Genomic DNA, 23,176 nt, shown 5'->3' on the forward strand with positions numbered 1-23,176 from the left:
AAGAAGAGATTCTCAAAGAAAACTGAGGGCTGATACCTTTTGTAAGAATGAACAGAATCAACAAGATTGAACTTCTCATTCCACAAAACTATGGTCATCAAAATAATTAGAGGAGTTTGCATTCATCTTAGCCATCATTCTTAATTTTCTTTCACTTGATACCAGTCTGTGGGGTGAGGGCACCTATTCAATCATACATATTTTTAACCAGGTGAGGGAACGGCATTTCTTTTTTTTTTTTTTTTAAGATTTTATTTATTTATTTGAGAGAGAGAATGAGAGAGAGAGAGCACAGGAGAGGGGGGAGAGTCAGAGGGAGAAGCAGACTCCCCGCGGAGCAGGGAGCCCGATGCGGGACTCGATCCTGGGACTCCAGGATCATGACCTGAGCCGAAGGCAGTCGCCCAACCAACTGAGCCACCCAGGCGCCCGGGAACGGCATTTCTGTTCACGTGAATGAAAAGTCAAAAGGTGCCCCGAATGGATAGAGATGGTGATACCAGAAAGAGCAAGGTTTCTGAAAAGGTCAGGTGATGGGACAAGCTAACACCAGAGAGAAGCTGCTGTAGATGTGTCTGTGAATTTATTGTGAACTTGCCCTAAGTGTGAGCCTACGGAGATGATTTGACCTCCCCTCTTTTCAATTATTCCGGGAGAGTGAACGCTTCTGCTTGACATACAAGATATAACCTCAGTAACCTAGAGAATAGTCAAATGCACAGAGCCTTTTCTGAAATATTTTATGTAAGCAGAAGATGCCTGCACATAGCAGTCCAGTTACATCATCTCCTTAAAATTTATTTTAGGAAATTAAAAAAAAAAAGCCCTTCCATTAGTTGGAAAGTAGGAAAATAATTGCACAGAGCCAGCTTCTGTGCCTACCATTTGCAAGAGGCTGATTACTACCTTAATAAACAATACCATCTATCCTTTACAGTTCATTCTTGGTTACAAAAAAAAAAATGTATTTTGCATTTTTAAGGTGCTAGCCTTGGAAAAGAAGGTGAATGACATGGTCTTGACCTTCACAAGGAGCTCCTGGACTACCTTTCCCCATGTACAAAAACACATGATGTTCTTTATTAGCAGTAAAGTTAAGTGATTATTTATTTATTTATTTATTTATTTATTTATTTTTAAAGATTTTATTTATTTATTTGACAGAGAGAGACACAGCGAGAGAGGGAACACAAGCAGGGCGAGTGGGAGAGGGAGAAGCAGGCTTCCCGCGGAGCAGGGAGCCCGATGCGGGGCTCGATCCCAGGACCCTGTGATCATGACCTTAGCCGAAGGCAGACGCTTAACGACTGAGCCACCCAGGCGCCCCAAGTTAAGTGATAATTTAAACATCATGATTAAAATATAATGGTATTTGAGAGTGCGATAGGGCTAGCCAATTAGTTCCTTGAGGGAAATCAGCAAGGCTTTTACTTCTGTATCTTTTTTTGGGCAAATATTAAGCATTCCATAATATTAGAAGAAACTATACAGGTAAGCAATGCTGCTGACTATGCCTTGATTTTACAGACCCAAAATACGTAACTTCACCCCCATACTTACAGCTGCCGAATTTCAGAGGACATGAATGGGCATCCATAGGAAAATCCTCCAAGTGCATTGGGCATTCAGCTTGAACCGTAAGCCTAAAAGCAAAAATTTCACTCTTTGTTTAAGTAAATTGATAAGTCAGGATAAATTACTCCTTACTGTTGTCAACAGCATCAGGGATGAGGTAGGACCTTCATTATAGCATTGTATTAGGCTAATTCACATTTAAATGTTTTTGCTCTTTCATATTTAGGTGATCCTTCAAAAGACATTAGCATATACAAAATTGAGCTCAAATAACAATATTTATTTACAAATATACTTAACATTTGGAACTCTGGTTTGTTAAGAAGAAGTTTGGTTTTTTTTATTAAGAAGTAAAGAAGTTATATACGCATTTTTGAAGGGCTATTTTCACATTAACTTCACCATTAACATTCGAAATCCTAGAAGAAAAAAAAATCTCTATCATGAAAAGAATGCTATTTTCCTCCTTCATGTCATCAGCAACCATATAGCAAAACTGATATAAGAATTCAATACTAGCTCACAGGAACTCCCTCCAAAAATATGTCAACTGTGAATGAATATCACATACTGTATACAGGTACATGGATTAAAGATTAATCATAGCAAAAAAAAGATTAATCATAGCAAACTTTTTATAAAGACAGTCATCAATTATTCCATTTCACACACAGGTAAAATGGATAGAAATGGTATTAAATTGAACTTATAGAAGACTCTTATGATGAGCAAAACAAATGTGGCCAACATTTAATTATAACTTATATACTTCTAAGATAGTATGTAAGTAGAGCTCCATGCAATATTTTCCAAAACTGTGTGTTCTCTGCCAACATTTTGTTTAAAGTCAAAATTTCCATCATTGTCTTAATCCACAGGAATGTTCAAAGTGTAAAACCAACCGGGATACTGCATCTGTATTGTAAGATTCAGAGAGAGAGGCAAAGAATAGCTAGCACTTTTATTTTAGGCAATGGTCATTTAGTAATGAATCCTCAAGAGTTTTTTCTTTAAAGATCAAGATTGTATTTTTGCCCCTTCTTAAATAACTTACACAACTGAAACCCACCACCTAACATTTCATATGAAATAATAACACATCAGATGTCTAGAACACATGTCTAATCTATATTTAATGCTGGTAAAAGTTACCCATGCTTTAAAGCCTTTATTAAGCATTTAAATTTTAGATTACACATCACTTTATTAGATTTGTGATTGTTTTCTTTCTTATATAAGTAACTTATTTTTAAAAATTTTTTATTGTTATGTTAATCACCATACATTACACCATTAGTTTTTGATGTAGTGTTCCATGATTCATTGTTTGTGTAGAACACTCAGTGCTCCATTCAATACGTGCCCTCTTTAATACCCATCACCAGGCTAACCCATCCTCTCACCCCCTCCCCTCTAGAACCCTCAGTTTGTTTTTCAGAGTCCATCGTCTCTCATGGTTTGTCTCTCCCTCTGATTTCCACCCCCTTCATATATATATATATATATATATATATATATATATATAATAAGTTATATATAACTTATATATATATGTGTGTGTATGTATGTATATAGTTACATATATATATGTAACTTATTTTAAAAGCTTAATTCATGAGAAGAGTTAAAATGGAATAGTTGCTACACTATATATACAGTCAGCAACTGTATATTTCTTTAATTTTTAAAAAAGATTTTATTTATTTATTTGAGAGAGAAAGAGAGAGAGCATGAGTGAGGGAGGGGCAGAGGGAGAGGGAGAAGCAGATTCCCCACCAAGCTGGGAGCTTGACACTGGGTTCCATCCCAGGACCCTGAGATCATGACCTGAGCCAAAGTCAGATGTCTAACTGACTGAGCCAACCAGGTGCCCTTCTTTAGATAATTTTTTAAAGGTTGAATCATATGAAATTTATGCTACATGATACTATCTGACTTACAAAATGGCAATTATTATTGTTCAATCTAATACATATGCTTATGGTACTTGTAAACCTTGTTAAATAAAAACTACCTCTTTAAAAAAAGTTTTTTTTCTTTAGATTAACTTTATAAGGAGGATCAAAATATTAAGTAAATCCTTGCTTAAATCACTTAAAATTTTGATGGCATATCTGATGAAATATTAAAAATAAAATTACATGATGGTATAAAGGACATTTTAAATCATGATATTCAAGCTGTACTTAATTAAAATAGTAGTGTGAAAAAGAAATAGCCAAAAACAATCAATTCTTAAAACTTAAGATGCTTAAGTTTTAACACTAAGATGAGAATCAATCTCATAAACACTATTTTTTTTTTTTTTGAGAGAAAGAGAGCATGTGCACAAATTTGCATGAGTTGCGGGGGAGGGGCAGAGGGAGGGAGAGAGAGAGAGAGAGAGAGAAAATCTCAAGCAGGCTCCACACCCAGCACAAAGCCCAACACGGGGCTAAATCTCGAGGCCCTGAGATCATGACCTGAGCAGAAATCAGGAGTCACATGCTTGACTGACTGAGTCACTCAGGCGCCCCTATTTTATCATATTTTAATATCCAGGGATTTACAAAGCATGCTATGGGTACCTCAATAATCTGTTATAAAAATGTTCAATTTGTGCTAATACTTGACAGCTAGGTTGGCTGGTTGTTTAATACGTGGATTTCTCAGTATTTAAATGCAACATACCAAACCTGAAAACATACCTCATTGTGTACAGCAGAGTCCCATCATCCTGGATTCGAAGAAGCTTATTTGGCATTGTCATATTATGAGCTACTGATTTTTTCCCATTGTGAAAGAAGGTATCAGGAGTCCAGATTTTGCTAGCCATTAAATTGTTAAGTCGAAGAATGTTCATAGGACCTTTAAATTTTAAGCGTTCATCTTTCCATTTTTGTCGAAAGAAAACATCAATTGTATATTCCTGAAATATAAAATAGAATACTTTGGAAAATAATAAATGTTTCAAATACAAGGTCACTATAAAATTCCAACAAAAATAATAATAAAAATAGTTTAAAAAGAGAGATTACTGACAGAAGTAAGTTTTGAAAGATTATTTATCAATAAAGATTGTCACTTACAATGAGATTAGCATGTGTGTTTACACAGTTAGCTACATATTAGAAAAAGAAAAGAATAAATCTACTTTATTCTGGCTTCTTTCAATTGAACAAGGTCTTAAACTGCTTTTCTGCATCCTATAACTTACAAGGGGAGCATGCTTGGGAGCAGGGTCTTGGTTATTGTTCTAAGTAGTTTATCTCAAGAAAGAGTACGCAGGCAGCCTTCTCAGTAGCCAAAAAAAAAGAAGGAAAAAAGAAACAACTATTAAACATACTGTCAAATCTGTATGAGTCATCATCTGCTGTTGCCAAAGGAACTACAAAATATCATATTTCTTTTTCAATCCTAAAAAATGGTGAGATACCATATTGCTAGCAAGAATGTATTAGGGGATGATAATGTCAATAGAGTTTATTTTATTAAATTAGTTGTAATAAAAATACTTAGACAAGTTAGTGTAATACTTAAAATACAAATATTTTGCAAGTAAATGCCCTCAGGTTAAAATGTACTTTTGAATATTCATACAGAATATGACATTCCCCTGCTCCCTGCTTTCCTCTCTCTCTCTTTCTGTCTTAGAAGAGAATGTATACATTTTAGACAAGAGGTACAATTCACAATTGTGATTAATACTGACAATCTATTCGATATTAAAATTTTTGTCAATGTGTGTTTGTGCACTCACATGATAGATCACCAAAATATTCAATTACACACCTGAGAATGGGAATTCAGAAACTTTCCTTTGAGCCCAAAGTCAGTCATCACATTTGAAATAACACCGTAACAAATGGCAATTTCATTCAACTAAAATTACGCATATAAAAAAGGACAGATTAAAAAGGCCATATACTTATGAAAATATCAAATTATTTGTACAAACTTTAATTAAGTAAATGATTCCAGTGATCTCTCAAAAAGAATCGATGAAGAGAGTATCAGCCATAAGCCATGACATATGAACAGGAAATAAGCAATGGCTCGGGGCTGTGTCCCTGATCCTTAGGAGACAACGTCATGATTGAATTGACACACTCTCAGTGGTTTAGTCCTATTTTAAAATGTTTAATTCCTTATAGATATAACACAGTTTTTAAAAAACATCTAGATTGAGAGATGAGTCTTCACTATCTAAGTTTTTATGCAAGTGTTTCTTTCCAACTATGGTTCCCTCAAATCCAAGCCTAATCTGAATCCATAAGACATTTATTTGTCCAGGAAAATTGAATGCATTTTACAACTTTTGATAAAACATCAAACTCAAATGTTCCATTTCTATAAAATTATGATAGGTTTTATCTGTTTCAGAAGCTGTTGCTAAGGCAATCGTTTCCTGCAGACTTACCCCATAGGAGATACGCAAGGTTTATAAACAGGAAGTTTCAGGCGAGTTCTTTTGAAAAAGTGTTTTCAGGAACCCTGTTTCTGAACATCCATGGTGTCCCGAATGTGTCTGTCAACCTATCGAGAATGATCTGTGCCTTTTTCTTCCCCATCCACTCCAACCAGGCACTCACATTGTGTGGTAAGCAATTTGAACAATCTCCACTTCTTACCATTTCTCACCTAAAGTAAGTTTCCTGCCTGCGTGAGTCAGGAACTACTCACAATCACACTCCCAGTCCTTTGAACATCCAGAAAATACACAGCCAGATGTCTGTGTATCTGCATTACTCGTAAAGCCTTCTATTACTATAAGATAACATGCTGCAATTTTATGTTTGTTCCTCTGTCTCCAGACAAGCCTGCAAATCTTCACAAAAGGCACCGTGGCTTTCATTTGTGTATTATCTTAGATAGTTTTCAGACATGTATGAGAATATAAAGACTATCCTAAACATCTTGGAACTATTACCGGTAGAAATGCCGTCACAAATATTACTGAAGACTTCTCTCTCATTTATTCCTCCTCAATCATATTCCCCTAACTCTCCGGGAAAATAATTATCTTGGATTTGGTGTTTATCATTCCCATACATGTGCTTAAATATTTACTGCATAAATATATGTGTTTCCAGGTCACATTTTCAACATTTATGTAAATGGTATCACATAGTGTATATACTTTCCTAACCCTGACTTTTTTAGTTACATTATTACAATTCATTCATGGCAACCTATCTAGTACTTTGATTCATTTTCATCGCTACATAGCATTATCTTTTAAGAATATTTCACAACATTCATCCTTTTTTATGTTCTTAATTTTTTTTCTACTTCCAATCTGTCACTATGGCAAGCAATACTGCTATAAGCATTATTATACTACACTTTTAGGGCAAAGACCTAAGAGTTACTCTAAACCAGAGCAAACTTTCTCCACAAGGGGTCAATTAGTAAACACTGTAGGCTTTACAGGTCGTGTGGTATCACAACCACCCAACTTTGCTACTGTAGTGTGAAAGCCTTCACCGATGATACATAAATGAGTCAGAGTGGCTGTATTCCCATAAAAATAGGTAATTGATAGGATTTGGCCCATGGACCACGGTATGCCCACCACTGCTCTAGAGTAAATCTACAAGTGGGATTACCGGAATGTATTATATGTACATCCTCAACGTAACAAGATATTTTCAAATTGAAATCCTAGAGGTCTATACACATGAACTCTCTTGTTTCTCTACAACTTGATATAAGTAGAATATTTCATTTTAGCCATTATGATTAGTGTGAAATGGCTGATACTGCTACCATTGGGATTTCTCTATTGACTAGTGAAATTCAGCACATTTTCATATATTTATTAAACACTCAACTTTTTTATGAAGAGTCTGTTTATTTCATGTACTCAGTTTCCCTTTAGGTTGCCTTTTTCTTATTGAGTTATAGAAATTATTTACATTTTCTACACATAAATATTTTATTAAATATACTACTCAGTAAGAATTATAATAAAGATTATAAAGGTATGCAAATATCATAAATATATCCCTGTACATTTCTTCTAAAGATGTAAAAGTTCAGCTTTTTAACATCTTTAGGTCATGGAATTATTATGTATTCCATGAGATAAAGATTCAATGTTATTTTTTTGTTTGTTTTCAAATGGAAAAACAACTTTCTACTACCATTTATTGACTGATTCATCTTTCTCCACAGATTTGTAATGGCATTTCTCTCATTAATATAGTGTCCATATAGGTATGGACATGTTTCTGAGATTTCTCTTCTTTTCTATTGTTTATCTATCCCTGCATTAATTCCAAAGTCATGATTACTACAGCTATATAATAAGTATAATTAATAGTATTTTCAGGATTATTCAGTCAAAGACAATTTTTAATTCCCATATGACTTTTCTTTTTCTTTATGTAGGAAATACTGTGAAGTGTTTTTGTATTTCCAAGTATGTTGGTTTCCTTAATTATGTTTTTGTCATTGATGCTTAATTTTACTGTGTTTTAATAAGAGACTATGTTCTGAAGATACCATTTCCAATTTATTAAAAACAGCTTTGGAGATAATAGTAATTCAGTCCATTTACATTTAACTTGATCACTAATATATCGGACATATCCCCAGGCTATATTGTTTTTAGCAGTGACAATTAAAATTATGAATATAGAAGGGATCACTTGTATAGATGTCATGATTAACTTATGAAAATAAAGAAGAAAAAACTCTAGAAAATTAAAGAAAATGAACCACTGAAGAACACAAATACACACACACACAGAGTAGCAGGAAAGAAAAATACCAAACTAAGAAAAAAGAAAATTTAAGAAGCATGTAGAAATAAACAGTGTCAAACAGTGCTGAAAGATCTTGAGCTTAGTTTAGAAAAGAGAGTTCAGAGGGCAGAATGCAATGGGTCGAAGAGTGAACAGAAGGTACAAATGGGGAAGTTAAAGTACTCTCCCTACTCCTGAGGTTGTAAATGGCATTAAGGGAAATCAGAGTTTAATCAGTAAAACCTAGAAACTAGTTAATATCATTTAGATATTGCTGTGTAAAAAAAAACACCTAAAATGAAGTAGCTTTTAACAGCAACCATTTATTATTACCCCAGAAGACTGGGGGTCAGGTGATCTCACCTGGACTCTGTTGACCTCAGCAGTTCTCGCTCGTGCATCTGTGGGTTAACTGGCCATTGGCTGGTTTAGGCTGTCATTGTGTAGGACCACTGGGGCAACTCAGCTCTGCTCCATGTGCCTCTTATTCTCCACCAGGGACCACAAGGCTACCCTGGGCTTATCTTTCTCATGACAATGGCAGAAGTACCAAAGAACAAACCCTAGTGGCATTTCAAGTCATCACTTGTATAATGTCTGTTAACGTCCCACTGGCCAAAGCAAGTCACATGGTTGAATTTAGTGACAAGTATTATAGCAAGTCACCCCACTCTCAGTGGAAGGGCATTATATAGTTAAATGGAAAAAGATGTGGATATAAAAAGGGGTAAAGAATGGGGGCCATGACTGCAACCTTTCACACTAGCCCTCGTAAGAGAAAATTAAAGATTTTTGTGAATGAATAAAGAGTTTGAGAACATATGAAACCTTACTTCATCATGTGACTCTAATGAAAGTTACATGGGTCTAATATCAGGGGGACAGGTTGGCTTTAAGTCAGTAAATATAACTGTAATCAACTGTATTGTAGCTAAATGAAGAGAGATACTGCAAGCACAAACAGGATATTCAGCTTAGAGCACTGGTTTACAAAGTGTGGTATGTACATCCTTTTAGCTGTAAGAAGAAAATATAGAATCTTTATCTTTAAATAGAATTCTTATCTAAATATAAGAAGTGAAGCTTTGTTAATAGATAATATAAAGAATGATATTGGCGGGGTGCCTGGGTAGCTCAGTCGTTAAGCGTCTGCCTTCGGCTCAGGTCATGATCCCGGGGTGCTGGGATCGAGCCCCGCATCGGGCTCCCTGCTCCGCGGGAAGCCTGCTTCTCCCTCTCCCACTCCCCCTGCTTGTGTTCCCTCTCTCGCTGTGTCTCTCTCTGTCAAATAAATAAATAAGATCTTAAAAAAAAAAAAAGAATGATATTGGCTCTCTCACTCTGCCCATAAGTCAATGCTGGTCATATAGGTAAGCCATTCTATGGGAAGAGAAGAAGACACAAGAGGAATGGTCAAGTGATGTCTCCTCCATTTGCTCTCAGTGTTTCATGATTTGGAATCAGGTGAATTTGCAAGTTATAGTATTTAGTTTTGATTAAACTAACTCTAACACAGATAAATGGCTTCAAAAGATCATTGTGAAATGACAGCATGGATTGAAGAAAACACTAATCATTACACAAGCGCAAGTGGACAACAACAGCAAACAAGGAATATCAGTTCTACGCCTAACATGAGGTCTTCATTAGCCACATAAAGAATAGTGAACTAATCAAGTCTAAAAAGAAATCTGCAAAGCAAATTTATAATTATCAATGAGGCTATTTAAAATATGAATTTATAACCACTGTTTCTTAATGATGACATTCATCTTAAGCACATATTGTACCTTGAAATACTGGTTACTGTGGCATAAGGCCATTGCTAATGGCAAGTTGTTTTAAAAACTAAACATTCAGAACATGAGAAGCATCTAGAATTGGTGGATGAGTTTTTAAAAATTAGCATGATGGTTCAGTAACCAATAGCCAATGATGCATTTTTTAAATTTGAATTTATATATCTTTTTCATTTACAAATAATCAAAATGAGTATTAAAATATAAATTTAGAATCAGATCTTTGTTATTATTTTAAAGTACTTAAGAAAGATATTTAAAAATAATAAAGCAGGGCGCCTGGGTGGCTCAGTTGGTTGAGCGACTGCCTTCGGCTCAGGTCATGATCCTGGAGTCCCGGGATCGAGTCCCACATCGGGCTTCCTGCTCAGCAGGGAGTCTGCTTCTCCCTCTGACCCTCTTCCCTCTCATGCTCTCTGTCTCTCATTCTCTCTCTCGCAAATAAATAAAATCTTAAAAAAAAAAAAAATCCAAAAAAAAAAAAATTAAAAAAAAAATAATAAAGTACATTTAAATAGATTAATTGCTAAAATATTATGAATAGCAATCTTAAGTGAGAGCAAAAATAAATCTACTTAATAAATAAATATAATTATGAAATAATATGCGTTTTACCTTTTATTTTTCCAATTTCTGCATTGGTGCTTATATCTTAATATATTAATAAAAAGTGTACAGATATATAAATATATAAATAAATACAGTTGATTCACTAGTTTTTGCGGTTTTATTTTCTAGATTAAAAAGGCAGGGTAAGGAGTATTTCAATCAAATAATATTTATTGCATACCCATTATTGCATAAGAATAACAGGATTTCCAAATTACTTGCACTTGATCACCTTTAAATACATATAAAATGCATATTCTCAGCATTTGAAAATAATTTTCTTGAAAGATTCCTTAAAATAAACCTCAGGTTTGCCATGAATATGTACTAATAGAGTAAGTCATTGCTTGATTCGTGCGTTACAAGAAAATTGCCAGAAATCAAAAATAATGCAATTTCTTCATATAAACTTAAGACTTGGACCCATGAATTGAGATTCTAAAAGGAATAAATAACTACAAGATCAACTACAAAGTCCCTCAGGGAATATACAAACAACTAAGAAGCAAAATTAGAAAGAAACCAAAAAATTCACAAAGACATCAGCATGCAGCTATTCTATGCTCAGGAGACGTGACTGACTGTTGGGTGAGACTGAAGAGTTGAAGAATCCACACACCTCAAGATTTGAAAAATTCTTTAAAGGAAACTTCATCCAAATTCTCCTTTTTATAGATGGGGTTATAGATAAATTGCATCAGTTTCCTGTTTCCAAACTTGGTAGGGGCAGAACCCATATAAGGATACAATTTCCAGTCCAATGTTTTAACTACCAGTAAGTATTATTTCCGTAATTGGTATTGCAAACAAGGAAATCACTCTTTATTGCACAGTTCATTGTATAAACATGATTTCAAGAGCATGTTAACTTAGTGAAGGCAGAGTATTTTTTAGTGCCTGTCTACATTAATTATACGTCAATGCATGTAGCCAATTTCTGAAGAATTCGATCTACTCACTGAAACATAACCAAATTGCAGGACTGCTCTTGGGGTGATTTCTCATTTACCTTGATTTACTGAACATATTTTAAAGTACCAAAATTTATTTCATTTTACCTTTTTGCTAATAAATGTTAGTCTCCTTTGAGTAAATTCCAACCAGTGTATTTCTTCTATAACAAAGAAAAATGTGGTTCATGAAGCAGGTATGTAGCTATTAAAGAAAAAACACCCTTGGAATATACAAGAATGGTTAAGCTCAAACACTTCCAGCTGGTACTCAAAAGGGGTATGAACAGTACATGTAGCCCAGTATTAGCATTGCAAAAATTGCAAAAAAAAAAAAGGAGAAGCTTTAGAACAGAGCAGCAGAGTGCCAATCAATTAATACAAGATCATAAAACCCTATTATGCAAAGAAACTCACACAAACAGAGACTCAGAATACCACAGCTATTGCACGCTCTAACCATTGTGCAAGTAAGGCGTCTAGACTTTCTCTTTGCAACTAGGGGCTAGGCAAGTTTCACGAACAAATTAAAAACTGGTACTACAGATTCAGAATCTGATAGTAGATTATCAAAATATATCTAAATAAAATATTCAAAATGATGAATAGTTATTAGTTAATTGCAATTCACTTTAATATAATTTTTAAACTTCACAATAACCATATTAAAATATGCAAAATATCCTAATTTCACAGGTGGAAAATACCTCAGAAACCGTAACCATTTAAAAAGAGAGAGAATGCCAGACTTTGAATTCAGTTGTGCTTCCTAACACCATGCCCTTTTTGTTACATCATACGTAAAAATAATCCTTGAAGGCAGGACGTCAGAGTGAGATTTCCATCTTTTATAGACCAGTAAATAGATGTTAGTCACGGACGATGGAAGGTTACAGAGAGAATTTAAGTGCAGAGCTGAGAATGGAGTTTTAGAATCTCTGTCAAAGTCTTCTTTCCACATTGAAAACTGACTTAAACATTAGATCAAAAGATAACAAAAATAATAAATTAAGTAATATAAAAGAGATGTTAAGAGCTTGGGCCCTGAGGTTGGGTTGATTAGAGTACTTGACTTGAGCAGGTTTTTTAATCTCACTATTGCAGTTGACTTATCTATAAAATGGTGGTAATAATAAAACCTACTTCTTATAAGGACAAAGTGGACAATATGTGTAAAGTTCTTAGAAACAGTTTAGACATTAAGGAAGGTAGCTTGATATAAATCACCTTCAAAATATATTTCTCCCCCCATTCCCCATACTCAACCACAGGACCGTCTTACAAGTGAGGGACACCCAGCAGCAAAAGGTCACAAAGTAAAGTGCCAAGAGCGTGGGCTGAGCTACAGAAAGTCCATTAAAGAATAAGCCACCTGTGTGGTGGTATTTTGGGCTCTAAAGAGGTCGCTGAGAAGAAGTCACAAATGAGCTCCATGAGAGAGCCTGCATTTGCCAGCTAGACAAATGGAACGAATTGCCAAGAGAGAACCACCAACAGGACAAGCTAAGTAAAAACATATTTTCCTCCATTTTAATAATCTCTCTTTCCCTTGCCTCAACTCTGGCAGACCCAGAAAGAGGAGAGGAAGAGCAGATCATAGCCTTTTGCCCACTGCACATCCCTTAGCTGTGAACATGGCTGCAAAAAGGAAAGAAGATCTAACTAGCATAAAAGACTGATGTTTGAATTGGCCTGCACCGGACTCTTTGATATTTGAAAGTGAACAGAAAGGTGCAGGGTACACTCAAGATATTGTCACGATGTTGCAGGGGGAAGGAGATCCAAAACTGAAGTGTTGTTGAATTTGGTCAGTTGAATTTCTAAAGCCCTTGGGGTGAAGTCCAGACACTTTCTTACAGCATCCAAGTCCCAGCATGATCTCTCCCTCCCTTTCCTCTCTAGCCTGGTGTTTGGCAATCCCCACCCTCCCACTCCACTCTGCCTGGAGCAATACTGATTCTGCGGGGCCTCTGATGTGTGATGTTCCAACTAACTCCCCAAACTGACTGATCTCTGCTGCAGAGGCTCTTCCCTGCCAGTCCCTACATTTGGCCAACTTTTATTTCACGCTAACAAGGACTGTGATCACCTTCTTCAATGCTCTAACACCAGCATCTAACAAACTGCCCGGAACATAGGAAATAATAATTAGTCAATGAACGAATGAAAGAGAGGCATCATTAGAAATTAAATGTAGTAACAAGGATTCTGGGCAAGAAGAGCTCTAATTCCATAAGGAGAAAGGCATCAGCAGAAGGCATATGGTAGGTAAGCTCCCAGATATCTTATGGCAAACAGTCACCTGCACACAATACCCCAATCCTTAAATTTAACAAGTGTGAAGTGTGTAATGTTTGCATGTGTGTGCTTGTGTAACTATATTAAACTAACCACAGTAGTCTTTTATTCTTTACAGTAGTTACATTTTAAAGAATGTTGACACATATCAAAAAAGCTATGCCATAACCAATCCTCTGGTAAAAGAGATCTACTGTGTTTTAGTTAAAGTTTCATTTGGGGATGGTTTTGCAGCTCTCTTTTTTGGGCAATTGGCCATAAGGCCTTCATGATCTGGCTCTGTGTTCTTTTCTAGCCTCATCTCCCTCCCTCCCCCCGCCAGATCCCTTGAAGCGTTGTAGGCTCGATTCACACTGAATTTTTGCATTTTACTAAATTCAACCAGCCCTTCCAGTTTGTGCTAAAACACTCCCCTCATTTGTCCTCTTCAGTTATCTTTTCCTAGAAACCTTCTCAGATATAGATATCCTATACCCACATACCCTCTACTACACTGTCATCTATAAATACTTCAATAAAAGCATGATCCCACTGTTTCAAAGTTGATAACTTTTCTTAGCTGTTTCCCCACATCACTGTGAACAACTTGAGGGCAAGCACTGGTTACACTTAGGGATTTCAGCTCCCACATGGTGGCAGACACAGAGCACGTACTTAGTAAGTCTTGTTGAAATGAACAAACACAACTCACGCCTTAGAGTGGCTCAGACGGCAGTAAAGAAGAAAGACACATAAAAGATTTTTATAATCCAGTATGTAAAGGCATAAAAACGTGAGTACACCATGTGGTGGAACACAAGGACAAGAAAGACTGACCCTACTTGGAGTAGCTGACAAAGACATGGGAGAAGATGAAATTTGAGCTTGGCCTTCAATAAATGAAAGATCTGTTGGCAAAGGAGGAGGGAAGCATCACAAGAAAAGTGAAAAACATCTCCACAGAGTTGTTAAAGATAATGGCATGTTCAGAAAACAGTGAGAAGTTCAATGCAATCTTTAAAAAGAAAAACCTCACTGATAGTTATAATGCCTTACAGCTACTGCCCTCTGTCTCGCCTCCTCTCCTCAACCATGTTGCTTAAAAATGGTGCCTCCACGATTTCTCCATTTCCTCACCTCCCACATGCTCAACCCACTGCAATCTGGTTGCTTTTACCACGATCAGCAAATACCTCCGTGTTCTTCATCTAATGACACATCTGAATCCTTTTCTTGGCTTTTCCATAACATATGACACCCTTGTTCTCTCCCTATTTTTGTAGCGCTCTCTTGCATTGGTATTCAACTATATTCTCCTGGTGTTGTAGGAAACCATTGGGAAAATCCTTGCCATGGGATCTGAGACCTTTTGTGTCTGCCAACAACCTACACGTAACAGTAAATATACGGGAGTAGCACCAATAGACAATATTTATTATTCTTGACTAGGGCAAACAAATTCTATGTGGCTCCCCCCGGAAGACAGATTCTACCCTTGAAACCTGGGGGAAAAACACACAACCTCTGCAATTTTAATTTTTAAAAAATCATTTCATGTTCAGAAATTATAGCTGTTTATTATTTGGTTTACAAAAAGGAATGGGGGAATGTCAAGCAATGCCCCTCTCCATAGGAAGTCAAGAGAACTATCACCTGAACCCTCCCTCTTGCAGGAAGGTAGGATGGAGTCAAGCTCGTCAAACTGCCTTTATTTGCCCTCTTTTCTGAAACTGTTAACCCCCTCCCTAGGGTAGATTACCAAATGAACAATATCACCATCAGTGTACAGAATCCTACCTTGACAGAGAGCTGTAAGTGATACAAATATCTGACTATTGTGCATCATTGCATCTGATAAGGAAGAAAAGCAGTGGTTTCTAACCTTTGTTGTTAAGGATCAAAACAGTCTGTTTCAGAGAAGGAAATCCCCTTTCATGTTGACAGACACCCATAGCTGCTTCTCAGTCTCCTCTAAAATCTGTTTTATTCTCTTGTATTCTAGAGTTTCTGTGAAAGTACAACGACCATTTCACTGGAAATCTCTTTCTTGCACAAGCTATACATGCCCATGGTTTCAACTACCATCAGATGGCTCCCCAAACCCTCTGCACTCCAGCCTTTCTCCCAAGCTCTGGATATATGTCTGCACCTAGACATCTCCAATCAAATCTCTCACAAAGACCCAAACTCAGTGTATCCAAAACCTAAGTACTCATAGTCAGAACACCAAAACAACAGCAAAGTAAAGTTTTCCTCCTGTGTATCGTATCCCAGTGAATGGTACCACCCACCCAATCTCCCAAGACTTCATCCTGTGCTTCCTTCAACCCCTACATCCAACAGATCACCAAGTCTAACTAATTCTACCATGTGGAGATCTTCTAAATCTTTTCAGTTTTTCCATCTTTGGTACCACTACTCTGGCCCAGTCCACAGTCATTCTTGTGTGTAATAAAACAGCTTTCAAACTATTTTTTCCTTTCCCTATCCTCTAATACAAATTATTGGATTGCAGAAAATCTGACTCCATCACATGCTCTCTATATTACCCCAACCCCCTACCCTAAAATGGCTTTTTGCTGCCTTCAGCATAAAGTCAAATACCTTAACCTGTTAAAACACAGACTGGCATACCCCACAACTAGCAATTATGATTCCACAGATTGTAGAAGGAACCCAGGAAAAAATCCAATCCAAGTGTCTATGAATCACAATTTAAGGGGCATTATTAAAAACTCTAAGAGGATACTGGAAAATATTGATTGAGTGAATGAATGCTCTCAAAGTCTAATTTCTATCCTTCCAAAATATCAATAACTTTCCAGTAATCAACTTCTACATGCCAACTTTGAAGTAAAATGACTACATTACTTGTGGTAAACAGTATTTGCCATGTTTATAACATGTTTCCTTATCTAGCTACATTTACAAATGACAACTTCTGATAAGGGTTAACACCTAAGTCCCGTGTCAATTTTTGACCAAGTGTCGAGATCTAATAACTCTCTAAACCTCCTTAAGACGTTAACCACCAAAATACATAATATCTCCACAGCTTCTGGCAAGTCTAAGAGATAATGCACTCTGTTTTCAAAGGGACAGAAAAGTATTAACCAAGGGGATTTAAATGATCAATACACCGACCTGACTGCTTGCTTCTTAATAGCCTAATGGGAAACTCAGGTTCAGAAATCTTGAGGTGATTTCAAAGTTTGCACTGATCCATTTCTAACCCTAACACTGCAAGAGATTACCATTTGGGCTGAGGTTCTTAGTTTAGGTTTTAGTGCAGTTATTGGTAGCCATACCACTTATGACTGAAGAATATGCACACACAGTGAAAATGTTTACTAATATGGGAAAAGACCTATATAGAAACTAAGGATCAAAGAAAAAACAAAATAACAGAGGAATGAGTTATAAATTGCTAAAATGCACATGCCCACTACAAACTTTGTCAACTGTCTACTAGTACATTCCCTGCTTTAATTACCTTCTTACTCATGAATTTTTTTAATGTTGAAATAAAAGATTTTTAAACTTAATCGCAGACACTGTAATTAGAATCTTTATAATTTAGATCTGCAACTTTCTTTGGACAATCACACTAGTTAATGATTCTGAGATAGCAGAGTGTACGTGTGTGCATGTGTTCTTTTGGTTCTTAATTCTTTTTGCTATGCCGCTGTTTCCTCTCAGGCTAATGTCACAACGAATCTACATCACTGACCTGAACAGGATGTAGGGGTTTGGGTCTATGCATACTGCAGAGAAATGAGTGTATCAGCTAAGCTATTAAAAGTGAAATTAAATTTATTCTTTACTTTTTTCTCATTACCAAACTGCTTCTGTAAGACGTGAGTTAGATATCTTCATGTCCACTTGCACGTATGGTTAATAATAATGTGTCTTCCTTCCACATATAATCAATTTCTTCCTCTTTAGAGTGTTACATATAAGTTTCATTTCTTGGCTATCTATACTGACATAAATTCAAATTTTTCCTCATTATTTATCTTGCTTTCCAGCAAAAGTAATATCAAGATTGAAAATCATTCCATTTGGTGATGATGAAGACCAAGTCATTTCTCTTTATAAAATGTATATATTTTTAAGTTGAGTTCTGTTTTCCCTAATAGGTTTACAATATGTGTGTGTGTGTCTGTGTGTTCCTTGTTTCTGATGCTTCACCCCTAAAGGTAGATGCTGCTTTCTGCATTTACTAGTTCTGAATTACTTAAAGCCTTCTTTTACCCTGTTTCATTATTAAAGCACCTTGTTCTAATTAATAATTCACTTTATTAGATTTTCCCTGTTCATACTACTGTTATAGATCCTTTCCTCTGACTGGACTCTGATGACAAAGTATGTGCCCCCTTGTTGGTCTTGCAATTCACCAGACTTCCTCCAAGCCAACTACTGGTAAGACTGAGTAAACAAGGTAAAAAAAGATGGAAATAATGTAGAAAATCTGACATGACCAAAAGAATTCTATAGGACCATGTTAGGCTAGGTAATTCAAGGAAAATGAATCATTAGGAAAAAGGTCTAGGGCCTTCAAATGTCTCAAGAGCCTATCAAGATGTTAAATAGGTACTTCATTTTAGGGACTATCTCTACATACAAGTGCACATGCACATTACACACACACACACACACACACCACAAAATAGAAAAGGAAAAGTAAAAAAATCAAAGTAATTTTTTATTTAAATGTTTCCAACTACAACTCTACTTTAGCTCAATTTAACCTATATCATTTGGATTGTGAGTGCATTTTAATGTTCAATATAATGTGTAGGAGGGTCCTCCCAAATATGAAGCAGATCTGGAGCCTGCTGAAATGTTTTAAAGTTCTTGAGCTAGATTCACTGAAGAGGGCAAAATTTTTAATTCAATTCAGTTGAAAGAGTTTAAATTTGTTCTGTTGCTAATGACCGCATACCTAACAACAGCTACCAGCTTTTTACTTTTATTTTTTTTGCATCAGCTTGTTAAAATGTACCCTATTTTTAAGAATGACAGCAGCAAACAGAACCACAGACCCATAACCGCTGGGAGCATGATTGCCTGATAATGACTGCTTCACCCGCACGTGATCCTGTCCCAGTTCTGGGGCAGGCTGTCCTTAACCTTTGAGTCTTCAACTTCACATGTCAGCATTCCCTGAGCTGCATTTCACCTTGACATCAGTGGATTCCTTCCTATGTTGACTGTTAAGCTTTCATTCTTGCTGGAGAATTATAATGCTTTTCCCATTTTCTCCTTACTTGATTTTTTCCCAGAATTTAGGATTTGTAAAAACATATAAATTTCCCAACAAATGCCTGCAAGGAATTTCTACATGGAAACACTTACTAAATGATCCTAAGTGATCACAGTTTCTTTTCCTTTTTTCTAACAGCTTTACTAAGATATAATTGACAAATAAAATTATAAGCTATTTAAAGTGTACACAATAGTGATTGATATACATATACATTGTGAAAGCATTCCCCCATCTAGTTAATTAACACATCCATCAACTTATATTTATCTTTTTGTGTGTGTGAGAACATTTAAGCTCTACTCTCTTAGCAAATTTCAATTATACAATAGTGTTATTAACTATAGTCACCATGTTTTACATTAGATCTTCAGACCTTATTCATCTTGTAGCTGAAAATTTATACTCTTTTACCAGCCTCTCCCTATTACCCCACCCCCAACCCCTGGCAACTACTTATCTACTCTTGTTTCTGAGTTTGAATTTAAAAAGATTTATTCCATGTGTAAGTGATATCATACAGTTTTTGTTTTTCTCTGTTTGGCTTATTTCACTTAATACCCTCAAGGTCCACCCATGTTGCCACAAATCCAGATTTTGTTTTTTTTTCCCATGGCCAAAAAATATTCGCATATATATAACATATGAATTATATATGAACTATATATATGTATAATATATATAATGTTTTCATTTCTTGGCTCTTATGAATAATGCTGCAATGAACATGGGAGTGCAGAAATCTCTTTGAAATCCTGTTTTCATTTCCTTTGAATATATACCCAGAAATGGAATTAATGAATCATATAATAGTTCCCTTTTGGGGGCACCTAGGTGGCTCAGTCGGTTAAGCGTCTGCCTTCGGCTCAGGTCATGATCCCAGGGTCCTGGGATTGAGCCCTACATTGGGCTCCCTGCTCTGCGGGAAGCCTGCTTCTCCCTCTGTCTGCCGCTCCCCCTGCTTGTGCGCTGTCTTTCTCACCCTCTCTCTCAAATAAATAAAATCTTAAAAAATGGGTTCCCTTTTTAAATTTTGAGAAACAGTCTCCTTACAGTTTTCCATAGTGGCTGCACCAACTAATATTTTCACCAACAGTGCACAAGTGTTCCTTTTTCTCCACATCATAAACAACACTTAATCTCGTCTTTTTAATGACAACCATACTAACAGGTGTGAGGTGATAACTCATGGTGGTAAAGATTTGCATTTTCCTGATGATTAGTAATGTTGGGTACTTGTCATGTATCTTTTGGCCATCTGTGTATCTTCTTTGTAAAAATGTCTGTTCAGTTTGTCTTCCTTTTTTAAATAGGATTGTTTGGGGGATTTTTTTTGCTATTGAGTTATATCAGTTCTTTATTTGTTTTGGTTATTACCACCTTATCAGGTATATGATTTGCAAATATTTTCCCAAATTGTGTAGGTTGCCTTTCCATTTTGTTGATGGTTTCTTTTGCTGTGAAAAAGCTTTTCAGTTTGATGTAGTCCCACTTTTTTATTTTTGCCTTTGATCTCAGATCCAAAAAACCATTACTAAGACTGATGTCAAGTGGCTTTTCTCCCATGTTTTCTTCTAGTGGTCTTATGGTTTCAGTTGTTCTGTTCAAGATTTTAATCCATTTTGAGTTGAACCTACCTGCTTTCTAAATGTGTGTTAGGAATCCGACCGTATGGTGAGAACAAAGAGGAGGAGGATTAGTCTAATCCATTGTCACCACTGGAAAAAAGTCACCTTACACATTTTGCCAAAAATATATGAGTGAGCTTGTCCAAAACCTCCAGAAAACAAATATTTCATATGTATAAAAGAGGTATATATTTTTCTATTATTGATTTTTTAGGTAGAATAATTTCTTTTGCAAAAAAAATTAAAAATAAAAACCCAAAACATTAAAAGTAACTGTGAGCACTAATATTAACAACACAAGATACACAACATTGAAAACTATGATATTTGGTGTCCTATATTATTTGCCTTTCTGTTTTGACTGGTAATGAGGCACCAAATATCACCATAAAAGAACTACGAATACACTATTTTGCTAGTTTTTCAGTGTCAGATGAAATTCTAACTCTCCTCGATTCCATATAGAGGTTAGGTGCTCATTCTCACTGAGTCTCTCTAATATTTGGGAGCATCTACTGAGACAGTGCACAGATACATTGTCTTTATAGCCAACCAATAATGTTTGGAATGCATATTCTTGCTAAATATGTCTCCGTCACCTTTCAAGTTCCTGTACATTTAAAACTGACCTATGGAAAGAGGCAGATTAATATTTCAGGTCACCACAGAAGACTGCAAGGGAGGATGGAGGATTATGTTGAAAGCAGGATTCTTTTCTGTTGCTGTGGAATTGTGGCTAAAGCCTAGAGTTAAGAGGGGGACATACAACACTTAAGTCTTCACATTAGAATTGGAAAGAACTTCAAAGACCTGCCAGCGTTTGGTATCAACCATGTCCCCAAAGTTGGGGGTCATTATCCTTGTGTCACCTTACAGTTTCAGCCATCCAAGTCAATTTAAGAAAAGGACCATGAAGTCAGCGAAGAGACTCTGGTGGAAGACAAAACGAATGTTTTCAATGATAGAAAAGGCGAATCTGCTTTCTGAAGAAGAGGTAGAGAGGTCCCAATGAACTGGCTAATGTTTGGTGATGTCTGCATTAAAGGAAAACTTAGTTTTTGTGTATTAATCCCAGTGAAAAGCCACCAAACTTGGTGTCCTTCCCCTTGGGTTGTCAGAGAAAGGGAAGAAGTTGGGGAAAAGTGACATGATGGAGGATGACCAAGCAAAGAAAGGATAAGGGCAGTTCCTCTAATTCTCACTTCCTGGGCCATAAGGAAGGTGGATGAAAAGTACTTCAACAAAAATTTCTATTACTGAGCACTACAGTTTGCAGTAGAAATGGAAGACTGAATACTAAAACTTTGATGCTTAATCACTAATTATCTATGATGTTTCTAGCCTGCCAGTTTCTAACCCAACAGACCAATTTCCCTCTTTTTACCCATCTCATTTTAGAGAAAAATAAATACCAATTCCATTGAATCCAAGAATGTCAAGATTCTAGTTTTCTTTAGATTGATTTATATATGCCTACTATGTATGTAGCTTGTAGGTATTGTATGTGTTTAGATAATTTGAGAAGGAACCCACCTCACTTACTGCCAATGGAAGGTTTGCATTTATAACACTGACCATGAGCACATTCTGTAAGAAGTGGCTGTCTCCAAACCATACAGATTTTACTTATCAAAGGCCAACCAGGTGCTTGAATCCTAGAAACTGGTTCTCAGTAACATGATTATTTGTATTTAACTAATTGTTTACCACACTGTAGCTAGGTAGGCAAGCTCTGAAAAGAATATAAAATGTAAAGGGTTATATAAACACTCAAGGAGGAATAGCATACCATTGATACAAACAAGTTTCCTTAACTCTCTAAGTATTTGGCTCGACTAGGCATGAGATAGACACATAATTCTATAACACTAAAAATGCTTGTTTATTCTAACCTCCCCCCATATAATGGGAACATAATATGAAGTAAAAATACTATTTAATGAAAAACTCACCATATCTGTATCTGAGACAGGGCCAAAACTGGTCACGTAGATGTTAGTGAAGACTTCAGTAATACTGTCTGATATGAGAAAAAAAGATTAAATATAGATAATATATAATGAGAACCACTGAAAGAGAAGGGGTCAAGTACATGGAATGATTAGAAAGCTGTGTGGTATTTAGGAATATGGCTTTTTACTTTCTTTTCAACCTTCACAACAACAAAAATTTCTATATTGTTCAATTATTTCATAGGTTCTCACAATCCTAAATGCTAAATGCTTATAAGTATTATGGCATTCTTACTTGGAAACTATGCCTGATTTAGAGCATTCTGTTTTAAACATATTTCTGAGAATTAATAGTTTCTTAGAATTTCTCTTAACTGAACTAGTTTACAATA

At 35.9% G+C, this 23,176-nt stretch overlaps 1 protein-coding gene across 3 annotated transcripts in view; it reads right to left on the reverse strand.

The window, feature by feature from the left end:
• GABRA2 (gamma-aminobutyric acid type A receptor subunit alpha2) overlaps positions 1-23,176 on the reverse strand; it is a 117,354-nt gene that overhangs the window by 46,926 nt on the left and 47,252 nt on the right. For all 3 annotated transcript variants that reach the window (XM_045879464.1, XM_045879463.1, XM_045879465.1), the window contains exons 3-5: positions 22,785-22,852; positions 4,263-4,483; positions 1,561-1,643 (exon numbers count right to left, since the gene is read on the reverse strand). In XM_045879464.1, the coding sequence (XP_045735420.1) occupies positions 1,561-1,643; positions 4,263-4,483; positions 22,785-22,852 (372 nt within the window). The remainder of the gene's footprint in view (positions 1-1,560; positions 1,644-4,262; positions 4,484-22,784; positions 22,853-23,176) is intronic.

The sequence above is a fragment of the Mirounga angustirostris genome, unplaced genomic scaffold (assembly GCF_029215605.1).
Source record: "Mirounga angustirostris isolate CCGP_5_RB_7025 unplaced genomic scaffold, mMirAng1.0.hap1 SCAF_2, whole genome shotgun sequence".
Classification (NCBI taxonomy): Eukaryota; Metazoa; Chordata; class Mammalia; order Carnivora; family Phocidae; genus Mirounga; species Mirounga angustirostris.